Source organism: Bubalus bubalis, chromosome 7 (assembly GCF_019923935.1).
Source record: "Bubalus bubalis isolate 160015118507 breed Murrah chromosome 7, NDDB_SH_1, whole genome shotgun sequence".
Taxonomy (NCBI): domain Eukaryota; kingdom Metazoa; phylum Chordata; class Mammalia; order Artiodactyla; family Bovidae; genus Bubalus; species Bubalus bubalis.
In genome coordinates, this window is record NC_059163.1 from 15,450,045 (window position 1) to 15,468,866 (window position 18,822).

Below are 18,822 nucleotides of genomic sequence, written 5' to 3' on the forward strand. Positions count from 1 at the left end.
ACTGGAGTTAGTATTAAGGAAAAGGGAGTTAAACTATTCTGTGTTTTCACAAAATAACCAAACTAAACAAAAATATTTATTGAACCCCAATAGTAAGTATATATCAGCTTTTTTTCTGTACCCATCTATACCCACCCTATTATTATTGAAATACTTTTTTTTTAATTAATAAAAGTGGATTAATTGCAGAATCATGGATGAATTATTAGGAGACTTTAAAAAAATCAGTTTTTTCTTATAATTATAAGAGGTATAAATACTTGGGGGGAAATATGAAAACATTGTAATAAAAAATAAAAATCATCTGTAACACCTAGTTGTGGCTAACATTTTGGTATGTAATAGTTCCAATTTTTGTTTCATTTAGAAAAGGTTTGATGTATTAAGGGTTTATATTTTATGTATATAAAAACATTTCATTTTATTGAATGTTTTTTGCAAGGATGATTAGTGATTTTGTCTAATAATAAAAAGTTGAGAAACCTGGGGGTGGGATACTGTTTGAGCATTTAAATAATTTCTTGTAAAACAGCATTTTTCAAACATTTTATTAGTAGAATCTTACATTTACTTTCATTTGACTACTGAAGTGACATTTATCATAATGTTGAATAGAAGAATATTAAAAGTTAATTTATCATGCCATTTTAATTATGTGTTCAATATATAAATTTATTTGGAATCACATGAAAATACTTCTTTACTTGACAGGTAAAGTGTATGCAGTGGGTGGACATGATGGCAATGAACATTTAGGTAGCATGGAGATGTTTGATCCCCTCACTAATAAATGGATGATGAAGGCATCGATGAACACAAAGAGGTAGATCAGTATGGACATTTATTGTTATTTGCTGGTGGAAAATAAAGCTTCCTGTAATTGAAAGAGCTAATTTTTTACTCTTTACATTTTTAGAAACTTTAAATACCTTCTTAAATACATTTTGTTAAAGCATCCAATATGACTCTAATTTAAGAAATTTTCCTGAGAATCAAGAATAGAATCATGTCTTTGAGTGTGATAGTGGTTGTCATCGTTTTGACTTATACCTGAGCATTTGTTGCTTTAAGTTTTTATTTTGAAATAATTTTAGATTTTCAGGAAAGATTAAAAAACAGTTGAGTTCCTATGTAGTAGAGGTTCTAAACTGAAATGATTTTGTACATGGGGAATCCACTGCCATTTAATTTTCTCTTCTTGATTAATTTAATATAGTGTTCTTAACTGAGTTTTCTTATATGGTAAAAATATGAAAAATTAGGGAAGGACAAATTGAAAGACTAACAATGAAACATAGACATTATTGTATGTAAAATAGATAGCCAGTAGGAATTTGCTGTTTGATGCACGGAGCTCAGAACTTGTGCTCTGTGGTAACCTAGAGGGGTGGGAGGGAGGTTAGAGGGAAGGGACAATGTATACCTGTGACTGATTCATGTTGATGTATGGCAGAAGCTAAGACAATACTATAAAGCAAGTATCCTCCAATTAAAAATAAATTTTAAAAATATGAAAAATTAAATGGAAAGTAAAAAGATTTTGGCCGCCTTTTCCCACTCATGAGGAGAAGGAATCTTACTAGGTGCCGGGAGCCGGCATATTGCATATTGAGTGAGGATCTGTAATAGCTCAACTGGAATTCTATCACTGCCAGGAGCCAGCGTGAGGCACTCCGCCCATGACAAAGGTCATGAGGAAGGAGGCTCGGCATACGCAAAGGCGTGATCGAGCCTCAGGAGTCCCCCTGGAAATTCTCGAGCATCTACCCCAAAACCAGAGTCTGCCTACTTTCTGCTTTGTGCTTTCACCTACACCTCTGACTTTACAGGGGGCTGTCCCCCACTACCTCTCTCTGAAAAAAAGAGTTAGCTTACAGCTCCAGTTAATAATTCCTGGGTGTGACAGTGTTTCAACCTACAAACTCCTTTGGAAATCCTCTAGCCTGCCTGAATGGGTTTTTCCGGCCACATGTGATTGTTCAGAGCCTCCCAACTGTGAGAGGCAGGAGATGTTCTAAACTGCCTAAACACAGATTCCTTTGAGTAGTTAAAAGATTGATTAGAAATTGTATTGGTGAAGGGTTTTTCACTTGTTGGGCCAATGTTTGCTGCTAAGTCTCCATACTCCTTACCTACTGTGTCCTTGGCAGTGTATTGATTGATATTATGGGTGTATAGAAATGTAAAATGCAGCTTTGTCCAATGCTTTTTGGAAGGCTGGTGCCTGACTTTGGAATAATCACCTTTAGAGAAAAATAAGTTTCTTAAAATGTTAACAGGCCTCCGGGCAAGAAGATGATGTCAATCACCTGAACTTTTGCATATGATAAGTTTGAAAGCCTGGCTTCGATTAGGACCAGGAACTGCTGTCCTTGCATGACTCCACCCCTTCCCCCATTATCCTCTATGCACAACTTTAGGTATAAAAACTACTTTGGAAAATAAAGTGCGGGCCTTGTTCACTGAAACTTGGTCTCCCCATGTCACTCTCTCTCCCAAATTCCAGCTGAGTGTCCATCTGGAGCGCGGATGTCCTCTGCGACCATTTATTTGCCTGGGCTTCTAAGACCCACTCGAGAAGGTGTCTAAGGTGGGGCACCTTCCGCTATTCGAGAGGGCGCCTGCGGCCTCCGTGGTCAGAGCTAACCTGGTGTCACGGGTTATATTGATTTTCCGCGTAAACCAAGCCACTCAGCTTCTTTTCTCCACTGAATTTTCCTACTGAGCTATCCTTATTTCAGCCGCTTTTCTCCACTGAATTTCCTCACTGAGCTATCCTCATTCTATTACTCTTTATATCTTTGATGAATAAATGATTAAATAGGTCGCCGACGCCGTCCCCGCTTCGAATACCCTGGATCAGCCGGGGCTGGACCCCGGCAACTAGGAAAACCCCTATTCTTAACATATACTACTTATCTATAAATGACATTTTAATACTTTAGTAGGGCTTGATTTATGCTACATGGCAACTACAAATCAATAGTTTAAATTCCAACATGTGAATTAAAATGGGGGAGAAAATCCTAAAGTACATTTTTAATTTTTATATCCTTGCCTGTTTATCATGCTAAGCTTATTTTTAGCTGAGAATTGAGTGAAACTTATCTAACAAAATAGCAGTTGAATTTCTTTAGTCTTATAATATATGCCCTGAATGTTGCCATAGCTTTCCAGCTGTATACAGAATAATAGAACTGCAAATATTTCCTCATGTTATTTGCTTTTATAATTTGTATCCCCACAAATGATTGTTTCAGTGTGCATTCCAAGATCATACGTGTTAAATACTTGGTTTTCTGTATTTTTCTCCCCTTTTTTATCTTTTCAGTAGAATTGATACTGGTGTTTGTTCAAGTTATGGTTTTATTGAAACCCATCATCCTAACAGAGCATCTCTAAGGGTTGATTTACTTTTCAGTAAATACTTAAGTGCCTTTTGCAAGATATGTCAAGTGCTGAAGATACAGCAGTAAATAAGATAGCCAAGGTCTCTACCTCCATAGAGCTTACATTCTAAAAGGCGAGATACAAATAGACATAATTACACGGGTAATAATGTTAGCACCACATAAGTAAAGGATGCTTGAGAGTAAAGATCATAATGTCAGTTCCATAGGTGAGAAGTCCAGCAATTTTAACCGACTTTTCCACCTAGAGTCTCAGAAATCAAAATCAAGGTGTAGGCTGTAGACTCTAATGGGGGCTCTGGGGAAGAAACTATTTCCAGGTCATTTAGGCTGTGGATGGAATTCAGCTCTTGGCGATTGAAGGACAGAGTTTGTGTTTACTGGCTGAAGGCCAGGGGTCACTCAGCTCCTAGAAGCCACTCTTACTTAGGTCTTTTCCAGGTGTTCCCCTCCATCTTCAAACAAGCAAACAACTTGCGGGATCCACCCCATTCTTTGAGTTTCTGACCAGTCTTCTGCTACCAGCTGAAGAAACTTCTCTGCTTTTACAGGGCTTATGTGTTTAGATCAGGCCCATTCATGTAATCTCCATTTTGCCACATAATGTAGCATAATCAGGAGTAAAACTAGAGAGTGAATATTGTGGAGAGAGGCATCTTAAAATCTGCCTAGCATAGGGAGGTGGACAGTAAGTATCACTTTAGAATATAGTTAAGTTTGAAGATCCAGACAGATTTGAAGTACAAGTTGAATGTATGTCTGGAAAAATATATTAGCGTTGTCATAAATCCATGGAAAGAATCAGATTGTCTCTAGAGAGAGTGTGGGGTGATAAGAGGCCTTAGAGAACTTCACAGTTCAGTGAAGCTGGAATAGAGAAGAAGAGACTGATGCAGGAAGCTGTAGGGACCAATTAGTAATGTCTTATGCCCTTGTGGGTTAAGGGGTGAAGGGTCAGGGGAATTACACTCACTTATGACGCCTGTATGTTCTAGAGTGTACACACGTGTTCACCCACACCTGGAAGTTTTTATAACAGTGTTTTGTAAGTCACTGTTTTATACTCAAGGGAAAAGAGGTGAAGGAGATGAAATGAAGGATAATGTTATCCTTAAGAATTCTTTCCAGGGTACTATTTTGATAAACTGAGTTAGACTCTCAGTAGAGCAGCAGCTCTCTGCAGTAATAATGACAGCTAATACATAGCACTGATTATGGGATAGTCACTGTTCTTAGTGCATTACTATATTGACTCCTTATATCAGCTGCGTCTACTCCTTTCTCAAATGGACAGATGAAGAAACAAGGTAGTTACAGGTTTAAACAATATACCTTAGCCAAAGTGCACACCAAGTCAGTGACAGATAAGTTTTAGAAAAGTTCAACTTTTGATTGATGTAATTTTTTAAAAAATTGATATAATTTTTTTTTCCAATCACCATTCTGATGAATTAGCTTTTCACATAGGCTAAGTCTTGGAGAAGGCAATGGCACCCCACTCCAGTACTCTTGCCTGGAAAATCCCATGGGCGGAGGAGCCTGGTGGGCTGCAGTCCATGGGGTCGCTGAGGATTGGACACGACTGAGCAACTTCACTTTCACTTTTCACTTTCATGCATTGGAGAAGGAAATGGCAATCCACTCTAGTGTTCTTGCCTGGAGAATCCCAGGGACGGTGGAGCCTGGTGGGCTGCCATCTATGGGGTTGCACAGAGTCGGACATGACTGAAGCAACTTAGTAGTAGTAGTAGTAGTAATAGTAGTAGGCTAAGTCTCTTCTGTTCCAAGATAAATAGATGCCCTTCAGAAGTAAAGCAATGTGATATAAAGCTTATAATATAAAATTGATAACGCAGGAGACCTCGGTTCGATTCCTGGGTTGGGAACATCCCCTGGAGAAGGGATAGGCTACCCACTCCAGTGTCTGGCCTGGAGAATTCCATGGACTGTTCAGTCCATGGGGTTGCAAAGAGTTGGACACGACTGAGCGACTGTCACTCACTCACTCTATGTGATGTAATGAAATACTGGAACAAAATGTGCTCTGCAGTTACATGAATTTAGTAATGAGATTAACTTTTGACCTCTCTAGCAAACCGTTTTTGTCAGTTCATCAACCTCTCACTTCTACAGCTGACTGCTGTACTAACTCAATCTTTCTGACTCCATTTATAGTGTTTTGTTGGATTTTCCTTTATTCTTTAAGTTTAACCTGTATTTGTTGTTTAGTTGCTAAGTTGTGTCCAACTCTTTTTGCAAACCTATGGACTGTAGCCCACCAGGCTTCTCTTTCCATGGGATTTTCCAGGCAAGAATGCTGGAGTGGGTTGCCATTTCCTTTTCCAGGGGATCTTCCTGACCCACAGATCAAACCTGTGTCTCCTGCACTGCAGGATTCTTTTACCACTGAGCCACCAAGGAAGCCCTTAATCGGTGTAGGCTATACAGTATAAAACTCCAGAGGGCACTGTCCACATAGACTTGCACAGTTTGACAACTCTAGAGCCATCTGTTCAGAAGCTTTGATAAATCTAAAAATAATGGGAGAAAAAGCCACATTGACGTTTAACATGATAAATGAGTGCATTAGCACACTTTTTTTGCTGCCTTTTTTCTGGAAACAGAATGCAAAAATGTGTTCTATTGTTTTTTGCAGGCGAGGAATTGCCTTGGCTTCCTTGGGAGGCCCAATTTATGCCATTGGAGGGTTAGATGACAACACTTGCTTCAATGATGTGGAGAGATACGACATAGAATCTGATCAGTGGAGTACAGTGGCACCTATGAATACTCCCCGTGGAGGTGTTGGCTCCGTGGCTCTCGTGGTGGGTTACATCACAGTTCAGTCACTGGATTGCATTGTATTACATCCTTAACCTAATAAGGAAGGGTCTGGTACATTCATATCTCCAGTATGCAGATTACACACCAGATTATTTCATGAAATACTGCTCTCTTGCACATTTTGGTCTACCTTTAGGACAGCATATAAATCATTTCAAAATCTAATGTCATATGTTTTTATATTTTTTGTCTTTGTTTAGAACCATGTTTATGCAGTAGGTGGCAATGATGGAGTAGCTTCTCTGTCTAGTGTGGAGAGGTATGATCCACATCTCGATAAGTGGATAGAAGTTAAAGAGATGGGTCAGCGAAGAGCAGGCAATGGAGTTAGTGAGCTCCATGGTTGCTTATACGTTGTTGGTGAGTGGATGGTTTTCTCTAATTTTTTACAGGACATATAATAGTGTCACAAAACAACACAGTAAGATAACTTACATTGCATTTAGGCTCAAGTGGAATCAGTCCTGAGATCTGCTTTTCCATTCTTCAGGTTCATGGACTTGCTTCTCTATTTACATCTTCATCTTTCATGTTTAAAACTCTGCCTCCATGTTTTTACTTAGGAGTGGCAAGTATGTCTAAAGTAGGAGATTACATTGAAATAAGACATATGTTTTTTTAATATAAGGACAGGTTGAATGTGCTTTGCGACAGTAAATCTGTAAAGATCTAAGACATGTTTTTCTCATCTTCAAGGGAACTGCATTGACTATTTTAAGCAAATAAATAGGTATTTCATATTCATGATGGTGGTTAGCATCTCTGTATTGCTTTTTGACTTTTTACTATATAGCAGAGTTGGAGGGAACCATAGCGTGGGCAGTACTTGTTCAGACTTTAACATGCATATGAATAATAATGAGATATTGTTAAATTGCAAGGGAGGAGGCCCAGATTCTGTAACAGCTCCTAAGTGATAGTCAGTGTTATTTCTGGTGGTCTACTCAACACATTTCCAGTGGCAGGGCTTTTAAAGGGCTATGACATGGGAATAATAATGTCTGTTTTTAAGAATTAAGAATCTGAGATTATGTTAAGCATCTCAGCTGTGTCTAGTACCTTACCAGTAAGTGGGTAGCTATATTGTAATTAGTAATCCCTTCCTTTATAGGAGGAGTTGTGTTTAGAGAGGTGGTCACAAGCGTATGTCATACTCTCTCATGTTAATATGAACTGGTGTTAACAAAACTCAGAGTGCTTGATAAGAGAGTAGGATATTGTTAGCACTTAAACATCTGCAAGTCATAGAAGTCATACTGGATATCTCAGTGCTTACATGTATTAAAGAGGGAAAATAACATAATTTACCCTTTTAGTCTCGCCTGATCATCACAGCAGCTCTTTTAGGAGGTTGGAAACTGAGAGAGTGAATATTTACTCATAGTCACATGCCTAAGTAAGCTGACAAAGCTGGAATTTGAAGAAGGGTCTGAGAACCCAGAGCTGTTACAGTATGCCAGTGCTCCTCTCAGCTCCCTATCTAGCATAGGTCTTGGCATGTGTGTATCTCAGTAGGAGCATCAGTGTTTCTGTTACTTGTTAAATTTTTTGAGCCCTTGTAGGTAGAACAGACATGGTAAAAATAAGACTGACTCAGGTTGAACCTTTCAAAAAAAAACAAAAAAACAAAACAAAACCCTCTTGTTCATCCAAGTCCTACTTAAAATATGTATAACTGATTTGAATAAGAAAACTTTGAAGGTAAACTGTATGTCCAGGAAGCTAATTGCATTCTGCCTTTTCTATTCCTCTGCTTTGAGCTTTTTGTTCAAGATTTATATGCATTACCTAGGAAGAGTATAGGAGCCAAAGAAAAAGAGTGCCATCAAAAATAGAACTACCCTGTATTAAAAACCTAATCTCCTCCATTAACATTAGCAATAATTAAAGCTAAAGCCTTTGTTGTAGTGGAAGAACGTTTTATATCATAGTTGTGGTGGGGATGGCACTACTACATTTGTTCAGTGAATTTTTTATCTCAGTTGATATAATGAAATTAAACCCATTAGAGAAGCTGACTTTGTTGATTTATTTTTTAACCTGACCTACCTTGTTTCTAAAAGGACTGGTCATAATATCAACACTTCCTGTCCCAGGAAAATAGGCTTAGTCACCCAGGAGACCTGTTACTTACATAGACTGAGATGGAGCCTAAAAAGAGACACATTTATTTTTTAAAGGAAAGAGCACTGTTGAAATAGTAGTCTCTGTGTTTAACACTCAGGAACATGATAAGTAACATTGTTTAGATAATCTATAGAGAGGACTGTCAGTGTTGAGAAATATAGCATGAAGATACAGTTTTGGCAAAAATTGTTAAGAATTCAATCATAGTCCACCATCTCTGCAATTATGATTGCAATTATAGTACTAAGGGAAACAGTTGGAAAATTTTGACTTATCTAAATGAGTCAAGTGATTTAGAATGATTTTTTCTAGTCTCAAGCCTTACTTTTTAAAAATCTGATATATACACAGAAGGAATATATGCACAGAAGGAATCTCAGTATTTTTTGCTTGCCTCTAGGATGCTAAGGAAAAATTATATTAAATGTCTGTGGGTTTTTTCTTCCTATATCATCTACTTAAATATAGGGACTCCAGTTTTTCTCACTTTTTAATCCTAACACTGAGGAAAGTAATACTTAAATTATCTAGAATTGTAGAAAATGTGTAATAGGAGTTGGTAGTAGTGATAGATGTTTGGGTTTTCTAAAATGTTTTTAAAAGATTGGCTTTCAAAAGCTTTTGAATTGAGATTTAATGGTTACTTTCTATGAAACATAATACTGTTTTAAAATTTTTCCTTTACACAGGTGGTTTTGATGATAATTCTCCTCTGAGTTCTGTTGAGCGGTATGACCCTCGAAGCAACAAATGGGATTACGTAGCAGCCCTTACCACTCCCAGGGGTGGAGTGGGGATCGCAACAGTGATGGGCAAAATCTTTGCAGTTGGTGGTCATAATGGCAATGCATATCTAAATACAGTGGAAGCATTTGATCCAGTGCTGAATAGGTAACTTTTATGTTTGCTTTATGTTTTGATGGGATCTTCCAGTAACAGATTATTTTAGAGTGCTAAGATGTTGCGTTTTGTTTGTTCAGTCACTGAGTTGTGTCTGACTCTCTGCGACCCCATGAACTACAGCACACCAGTCTCCCCTGACCTTCACTATCTACCAGAGTTTGCTCAAACTCATGTCCATTGAGTTTGTGATACTATCTAATCATCTCGTCCTCTGCTGCCCCTTTCTCCTTGGCCTTCAATCTTTCCCAGCATCAGAGTCTTTTCGAATGAGTTGGCTCTTTGCATCAAGTGGCCAAAGTTTTGAAGCTTCAGCGTCAGTCCTTCCAATGAATATCAGGACTGATTTCGTTTAGGATGGACTGGCTGGACCTTGCAGTCCAAGGGACTCTCGAGAGTCTTCTTCAACACCGCAGAACAAAAGCATCAGTTCTTCAGTGCTCAGTCTTGTTATGGTCCAACCCTCACATCCATACATGACTACTGGGAAAAACCATAGCTTTGACTAGATGGACCTTTGACTAGATGGCAAAGTGATGTCTCTGCTTTTTAATATGCTCCCTAGGTTTGTCATAGTTTTCCTTCCAAGGAGCAAGTATCGTTTAATTTCATGGTTGCAGTCACTGTCTGCAGTGATTTTGGAGCCCAAGAAAATAAAATCTGTCACTGCGTCCACTTTTCCTTCTTCTGTTTGTCATGAAGTAATGACATGATCTTAGTTTTTTGAATGTTGAGTTTCAAGCAAGCTTTTTCACTATGAGCTTTCACAAAACCTCATCAGGAGTCTCTCTATTTCCTCCTCACTTTCTGCCATTACAGTGGTATCATCTCCATATCTGAGGTTGTTGATCCATCTCCCCGAAATCTTGGCTCCAGCTTGTGCTTCATCCAGCCAAGCATTTCACATGATGTACTCTGCATAGAAGTTGAATAAGTGGGGTCAGTATACAGCCTTGTTGTACTCCTTTCCTAATTTTGAACCAGTCAGTTGCTTCATGTCCATTTCTAATTGCTGCTTCTTGACCTGCATGCAGCTTTCTTGGGAGACAGGTAAAGTGGTCTGGTATTCCCATTTTTTTGAGAATTTTCCAGTTTGTTGTGATCCACACAGTCAAAAACTTTAAGTCAATGAAGCATAAGTAGATATTTTTCTGGACTTGCCTGCTTTCTCCATGATCCAACGAATGTTGACAATTTGATCTCTGGTTCCTCTGCCTTTTCTAAACCAGCTTGTACCTCTGGAAGTTCTCAGTTTACTTACTGCTGAAGCTTAGCTTGAAGGATTTTGAGCATTAGTTTGCTAGCATTGAAATGAGCACAGTTGTGCAGTAGTTTGAAAATTTTTGGCATTGCCTTTCTTTGGGATTGGAATGAAAACTGACCTTTTCCAGTCCTGTGGCCACTGCCGAGTTTTCCAAATTTACTGGCATATTGAGTGCAGCACTTTCACAGCATCTCTTTTAGGTTTTGAAATAGCTCAACAGGAATTCCATTACCTCCACTAGCTTTGTTTGTAGTAATGCTTCCTAAGGCCCACTTGACTTCACACTCCAGGACATCTGACTCTAGCTGAGTGATCACAGCATCATGGTTATCCAAGTCATTAAGACCTTTTTGGTACAGTTTTTCTGTGCAGTTTCTTTTTTGTACAGTTTCTCTTCTGCTTCTGCTGGGTCCATACCGTTTCTGTCCTTTATTGTGCCCATCTTTGCATGAAATATTCCCTTGGAATCTCTAATTTTCTTTAACAGATCTCTTAGTCTTTTCCATTCTTTTGTTCTCTGTTTCTTTGCATTGTTCATGGAGGAAAGCTTTCTTATCTCTCCTTGCTATTCTTTGGAACTCTGCAGTCAGATTGGTATATATCTTTCCTTTTCTCCTTTGCCTTTTGCTTCTCTTCTTTCCTCAGCTATTTGTAAGGCCTCCTCAGACAGTCATTTTGCCTTTTTGCATTTCTTTGTCTTGGAATGGTTTTGGTCACTGCCTCCTATCCAGTGTTACAAACCTCTTCAAGCACTCTGTCTACTGTTCTTCAAGCACTCTGTCTACTGGATGTAGTCCCTTGAATACTTTCACTGTATAATCATAAGGGATTTGATTTAGGTCATACCTGAATGGCCTAGTGATTTTCCCTACTTTCTTCAGTTTAAGTCTGAGTTTTGCAATAAGGAGTTCATGACCTTAGCCACAGTCAGCTCCTGGTCTTGTTTTTGCTGACTATATAGAGTTTCTTCATCTTCAGCTGCAAAGAATTTAATCAGTCTGATTTTGGTATTGACCATCTGGTAACGTCCATGTGTAGAGTCGTCTCTCGTGTTGTTGGAAGATAGTGTTTGCCATGACCAGTGTGTTCTCTTGGCAAAACTGTCAGCCTTTGCCCTGCTTCATTTTGTACTCCAAGGCCAAACTTGCCTGTTGCTCCAGGTATATCTTGACTTCCTGCTTTTGCATGCCAGTCCCATATAATGAAAAGGACATCTTTTTTGGGGTGTTCTAGAAAATCTTGTAGGTCTTCATAGCACCGTTCAACTTCATCTTCTTTGGCATTAGTGGTTGGGGCATAGACATGGATTTCTGTGATATTGAATGTTTTGCCTTCTAAACGAACTGAGATCATTCCGTCATTTTGAGATTGGACCCAAGGACTGCATTTTGGACTGTTTTGTTGACTATGAGGGCTACCCTTTTTCTTCTGAGGGATTCTTGTCCACAGTAGTAGATATAATGGTCATCTGAATTAAATTTGCCCATTCCAGTCCATTTTAGTTCACTGATTGCTAAAATGTCGATATTCACTCTTGCCATCTCCTGTTTGACCACTTCCAGTTTACCTTGATTCATGGACCTAACATTCTAGGTTCCTATGCAGTATTGTTCTTTACCACATCAGACTTTACTTCCATCGCCAGTCGCATCCATAGCTGGGCATCATTTCTGCTTTGGCTCAGCCTCTTCATTCCTTCTGGAGCTATTTGCCTGCTCTTCTCCAGTAGCATTTTGGATGCCTGCTGACTTGGTGGGTTTGTCTTTCAGTATCATATCTTTCTTCCTTTTCATACTGTTCTGTTGGTCTCAATTGGTTCATTCAAATTCTGATGGCCAGCCACTATGCCCCTCATCTTCAAGGCTCTCATCATCTTTGCAAAACTTCTTAAACCACCCTCACTGTATGTTTATTAGCAGTTCCTGGGCCAAATGCATTGTTGAAGTTGCAAGTTGTCTGTGCTGCTTTACAAACCATTTTGAACTCAAATTAAAAAATTGCTTGAATTGGCGTTTTGTCTAACATCATTTCTATAATCTAAAATAAATATAAAATAAATAGCAAGTAATAAGTCATTAGCAAAAAAACATAAAGCAAGAAATGCACATTAAAATGATGTATAACATAAAGCATTTATTTAAGAATGTATTCCAGTGTCAAACAGCAGAGTTCCACAGTGAGAAGCCACAGTTACTTTTGCACCAACCTAATACTTCCCTCCACCCTTCCCCAATAGCATATTGGACACCTCTGACCTGGGGGGCTCAACTTCTGGTATCATATCTTTTTGTATTTTCATCTGTTCATGGGATTCTTGCAGCAGGAATACTGGAGTGGATTGCCAATTCCTCCTCCAGTGGACCATGTTTTGTCCGAACTCTTCACTATGACCCATCCATCTTGAGTGCCCTGCGTAGCATGGCTCATAGCTTCATTGAATCACACAAGCCCCTTTGCCATGACAAGGCTGTGATCCATAAAAAAGGAAAATGCTGCTAGATGTAGTTAATAGAAATGTTTGGGGATAGTTTACTGTCTTTCAAAACCAGTCTCTATAGGGAGGTTTTGTTTTGTCTTATGAGTGAAGCGAATCATGATTTAAGATAACATTCTTTGTTCTCTGTCTTTTCAGGTGGGAGCTTGTTGGATCTGTGTCTCACTGCAGAGCTGGAGCAGGTGTAGCTGTGTGTGCCTGTTTAACTAGCCAAATCCGAGATGTAGGTCATGGATCCAGCAATGTGGTTGACTGTATGTGACTTGAGTTCCAGTCACCAACAGTTTAGTCATATCTGATAGGCAGAAAGACAAGCAGGATTTTGTAATGGCCACCTTTGAGCAGTTTTAACTATTTACTAGAGTGTCATGTAAATGTAAACTGTTCTGTGTGACTGAGTGCAACTTTTGGAATGGTAGCTGAGGAATTACAAGTAATAAAGTTGATATTTCCCACTTTAACAAATAATTAAGTAGGGAAAGAAGACAGTCTAAGCTGAAACCTCCTCCTCCAAAAAAAAAAAGAAAGAAAGAAATGTTTAGCAGAGTGGAGTGCCAGAATTTTGAAATTAACTTTTTTTTTTAAAGTGTGGATGAATGAACATGCAGAAGGAAGTCGTTTGCTGAGCTTTACCTTTTGCCTAAAGGCGTTAAACTTAGGCATTGGATTTGTCCTCTGGGGAGATTAGAACCTGTTCATCAACACAGAGATATCAGGACTCCTAACAGACCTGCTGCATTTGAAGATCATTTCTCCTTGGTGCTGATGAATTTATGCCTTGCTTTTTTCTAGGTGTTGATTTGTCAATTCCTTGGATATTTACAGAAGTAGGAAAAATGTTTCATCTTTCTGAGTGTTAGCCTATAGGATCATAGGCTTCATTTCAGTTTGAATTGTTAGGACACCAAAAGATCTAAATGAACGATTCCATCTGAATGAATCTACACTTATTTTTTCACATGAAAGGGGTTTTGTTTCACAGTAATAAAAAATGGAACCAGATGAGATTATTAGAGGAGAAGGCTTTAGAGTCAGCATTATTCTAGTGCCCATTTGAGAGACCTTGAATGGGAGTGGTGTCCATTACATGACTCCCTAATGAGGCAACTCCAAAAATACGTTTAACACTCTGATTAATTATTTCATTCTGAATCTGAGATTTATTATCCTTCTATTTTGCTGTTTGCCACCATCATAGTTTTTCTAACTGTACAGAATCTGGATTTATTTATTATGAGAAATTGAATTCATTTCTACAAAAACCCTTTACAGACTTTAGTTGAACTGTTGATTAGTTCATATCCATCTTTACCAATAAAAGATATTGTAAAAGCAAAGGAAGATGAAACTAGTTTTTTTTTCTCCTGTTATATTTCTCTCCAGTGTACTTAATGAATTTTAATTGAAAATATTTCTTTCCATTGCTTTGAAGGCAGGCTATTTATACACCTGTTGATCTAACAGCTCTTCGTGGTTTTACCAGCATTATAAAGTGGCTTATTCATTATATGTATATATTTTTATAAATATTTATGAAGAATATTAAATTATTCTATTTTGTATTTGCAGTGCAGTTTGGTACTTCTCTTCCAGACGTTCTTGAATTCTCCTTTAGTTATTATGCCTTAGAATTTGGTGTAGTTCACTGCTGTCAGTCATCTTGTTCATGAGGAAGCTGGGGCAGTGCAGAACCTGAAGTTAACTGCCTAGTAGCTGTGATGGGCCTTGTTAAATGACAGCCTAGGCTTTTTCAGTACAGAGAGGCAAAAAGCCACATTATAAAAGCTAGTGCTTTGTGTATATTCAATCAAAAAAATAAGGTAAAGAAAATTTAAGAGAACTCAGCTAGCAGAAAAAGGTCTTTCATGAAGCCAACTCATATGTTCCCAAATTATGGCAATTTTTGCTGTCAGCCTGTGGGCAAGTCCATAAGTCATTGCTGGATCTGAACTGATGTTCTCTTCTACAACTGTAACTGTATTTCAGTCAAACCCCAACGCAGTTCACTCTGTAGCACTTACTGGACTGGCTATAACTGGCTGCATATGGAGAATAAGGCTCAAAACCTGGCTTCAGCTCCTTCCCAGGTCTAATGGACTTCCTGTATTATAATACTTGTCTAGGTATGGTTGCCTAATGTTATATTTATTTTGAGGGGGAGTGGATCTTTTATTCTTTCTAAGGTTATTAAAAAATTTTATTTCTGCCTTTGTCATGAGTATAGCACTTGGGAGCATGAAGGTGTTATGTTTTCATTACTAGTTTTATCAATACAGGAGTCATCTAACATTACTAAGTTGCTACTCTCGCTACCCATAAAATATGAACTCCTGCTAAGGGAAGTAATGTGAAGTAAACAACACGTGGCTAACTGTTGCATTATGTGCGGGCCATCAGAAGTATAGCCTTGAAGGACCTGACAATGGTATGAAAAGATTAAAGTGTTTTATGTAGAGTGACAAGTAGCAAAAGAACTTCTCTATAATATTTTCTCAAAACCATATATAAATTTGTGTAGTAATATTCCAGCAAATCAAAATACTGAAACTCTCATATATTACCAGGTACAGAGATCAGAAAGTTGGATTCACATCAGTGCTATTTATTGATTCAAAATACATTGTGTATATCTATTATGAATAGGAATATGAGTATTATGTATCTATTCTTTCTGTATAGTGTATGTAACTTTTTGATTGCTTTCATAGAATCTTTTCAAAATGATATAATTGTTTATTCTCCATCCTTCAAATACAAAATTGATTTAGTAGGTTGGCTGAAATATTTTTTTCTCCAAAGAAAGGATCTTTGTGTTTAACAGAAAATACGAAGATTTTTGTTAACCCTTAAAGAGGTTAAAGGCAACTGACTGAGCAATTGTCTCTTCAGCAGTTGTAGACTTATACTATTTAGAAATAAGATTCTTTACGCATTAAGATGTTGTCCTTCCAATTAGTAACCTCGTGAATCTTTGTTTTCTGCCTGTCTTGCCATTGCTAAAAACTCTTCTGAAACTCTTCCTTGGAAACCACCTGAAGATCCATTTGTAAGTCATCCAAGAGAATTAGTCTCATCACAGTCATACAAGAACAAACGTGGTTGCCAGAGGAGGTGGATGGGGAAAGGAGAGAAACAGGTGGGGAGATGAAGAAGTACAAGGTAACCTGGTTGCAAAATAAATGTGTCACGGGTATGAAAACAGTAGGATAGTTTCTTTGAAGGGAACTCTGGGAATTCTATTGTGGTGCAAAAATTCTGGTGGTTTTTGTTGTTTTAACAAGTCATTTTTCCATTATTTTATTGGTTGAGGCTAAATTCAGCCTACTTGAGCTATATAAGGGATTTCTTAAATTTGGGTAGTACTCATGGGGCGTACTGATAACTGCAATTTGTTTATTAATAACTATAGTTTGTTTAATATAATGCCTGCATCAGTCACTTTATAATAACATTTTAATCTTTACAGTAATTTTGCAATTGAGAGTTACTCAGATACAGGAAGTAACTTGTCCAAGATTTACAACTAGTCACTGGTTAACCAATATTTCTCTGACTGAAAAATTCTACTGTTCCACCTAAAAGTATGTACATTTAAGGAAGGATTTTCTTTTTCATAGCTGCTGCTTAGCAGTATAAAAGTACTTCTGGTCACTACTTCTCATTTTTCGGTCACTTATTTCCATTTATTATATTGGTTTAAGTTTTATGTGTACAATATAATGATTCAGTATATGTATACATTGTGAAATGGTCACCACAAGAATCCATCATCATAGTTTTTTTCCTTGAAATGAGAAGTTTTAAGATCTGTTCTCTCAGCTCCTTTCAGATATGCCACACAGCACTATTAACTATAGTCACCATGCCATACGTTACATCTCCAGGCTTATTTTTTAAATCTGGAATTTGTATTGATACCTTTTGACCCCCTTTACCTATTTCTCACACCCGCTACACTGCCTCTGGTAACCACTGATGACTGTATTTCTGTATTTAATATTTGATACATAAGTGGAATATATGTGTGACATGTACGTTTTTGAGCATAGTAATGAAATGCTTGTGCATTCAGTCCCTAATTATTAACAACATTCGTGGTAGTCCTGACTGTGCCTTTTGTTCCTTCTCAATTCCAATTCCCAGCCAACTGTTCTCACTAGAGCTAAGTACTATCCTGAGTCATTCATTTCTTTGCTCTTTTTTGTTTTCATACAAATAAGAAAGCTACATGTTGTGTACTCTTGCGTTGACGAGCTTTATAAAGAATAGTATCATTATGTAGTCTTAGTAATTTGATCTTTTCATTCAGCAGGTTCGCTTTTCAAATTTGTTGGGTATTTTCCATATTTTTGCTTTACAGTGCTGAAGTGAATATTTGAATACAGTTTCTTGGTATGCATGCGTGTGCAAGTTTTTTTAGAGTACATATCCAGAAGTAGCGTTTGCTTGATCAGCTTTATAAAATAGTGAAATTATTTCCTAAAATGGTTGTGCCAGTTTACACAACCATTTTGGAAAATGATTTATTATTTACTTGCTGTTGTAAGACATGATTCATTTGCCAATCTGTTAAGTGTAAGATGATATTTTATTATGGCTTTAGTTTGCATTTTCTTGATTGTTGAGTTGAACATGTTTCCATGATTATTAGTCGACTGGTTTCTTCTGTGAAATGCTCCTTTTTTCCATTTTTTCCTTGTTTACCTTAGAGTTCTTCATAATAGGATACTAATTTTTCCATTTATTTTTATTGCACATTATCTTCTCTCAGTTTGTGGCTTATCTCTTCACTTTGTATTTTGGTACAGAAAACTTAACTTTAATGTATTTACATGTTCTTTTTTGTGTCTTAAGAAATCTATCATTTATTCTAATAAAGTTTCTCATATGTAGTCTTTAATCCACCTGGAATTGATTTGTGTATGTGTGAGAGAAATTTTATTTATTTTTACTATTGGGTATTTTTTATTATGCGATGACCAGTTTTCTTCATACTGTTTAGTAACATCCTTTCTTTGGGGACCTTTCCTACATGGCCAGTTTCCGTGTAAGTAAATGTGTGGGACTTTCTATTCTACTCCAGTGGTCAGTTTGTCTTAACCAGGAGCTAAGTGACACACAGGGTGAAGTATTCTTTCTCTTCTATTCTCTGAATTATTTAACACTGAAACAATCCATTTATTCAACATGTAATAGAACTTACATATAAAACCACCTTGACCTCTTTTTCTTTTTTTTTTTTGAGGAAAAATTAATTATCCATTCAGTATCTTAGTGGTTATACAACCAAATATTTAGGATGTGTAAGTCATTTTAAGTAAGATATACTTTTTAAAATATCATTTGCTGGATCCCACTTGGTTTTACTTGTACTGTTTTCACTAATGTTCACTTCTAAGTATTTTATAAATGTTCATTCCATGTTTTGCTTTGATCTGTGAGTTAGAAGTATATTTTAAAATTCCAAATAATATTTTTTTCTTAATTTCTTTGGGTTCTATCATGATTGTTGTGAATTCTTGAAAAGCCTTATGTTGTAATGCAGTTTCTGTATTTGTGTTTTATATCACACTAGCTGATTGTGTTCTCAGTTGTCTGTTTATGGCTGTTTTTTTTTTTTCTGGTTCTTTGACCTATCACTGGAGGGAAGTATGTTGACATTCCACATTGTGACTAGTTTTCAGCAAGGGTGTGTGTGTGTGTGTGTGTGTGTGTTGAGGTTTTCTGATTTACATCTATGCTAATTTAAAGGAATAATTTTTTAACTTTTATTTTCGTTATTT

General features: G+C 37.3%; 1 protein-coding gene across 6 annotated transcripts in view; it reads left to right on the plus strand.

The window, feature by feature from the left end:
- KLHL8 (kelch like family member 8) overlaps window positions 1-17,939 on the plus strand; it is a 73,967-nt gene extending 56,028 nt beyond the window's left edge. For 5 of the 6 annotated variants that reach the window (XM_044945665.1, XM_044945666.1, XM_044945667.1 and 2 more), the window contains 5 exons: window positions 712-823; window positions 6,067-6,235; window positions 6,455-6,614; window positions 9,071-9,272; window positions 13,178-17,939. In XM_044945665.1, the coding sequence (XP_044801600.1) occupies window positions 712-823; window positions 6,067-6,235; window positions 6,455-6,614; window positions 9,071-9,272; window positions 13,178-13,301 (767 nt within the window). In that variant the 3' untranslated portion in view covers window positions 13,302-17,939. The remainder of the gene's footprint in view (window positions 1-711; window positions 824-6,066; window positions 6,236-6,454; window positions 6,615-9,070; window positions 9,273-13,177) is intronic. The other variant, XR_006552146.1, reaches the window with a different exon arrangement.
- The last annotated feature ends 883 nt before the right edge of the window (window positions 17,940-18,822 follow it).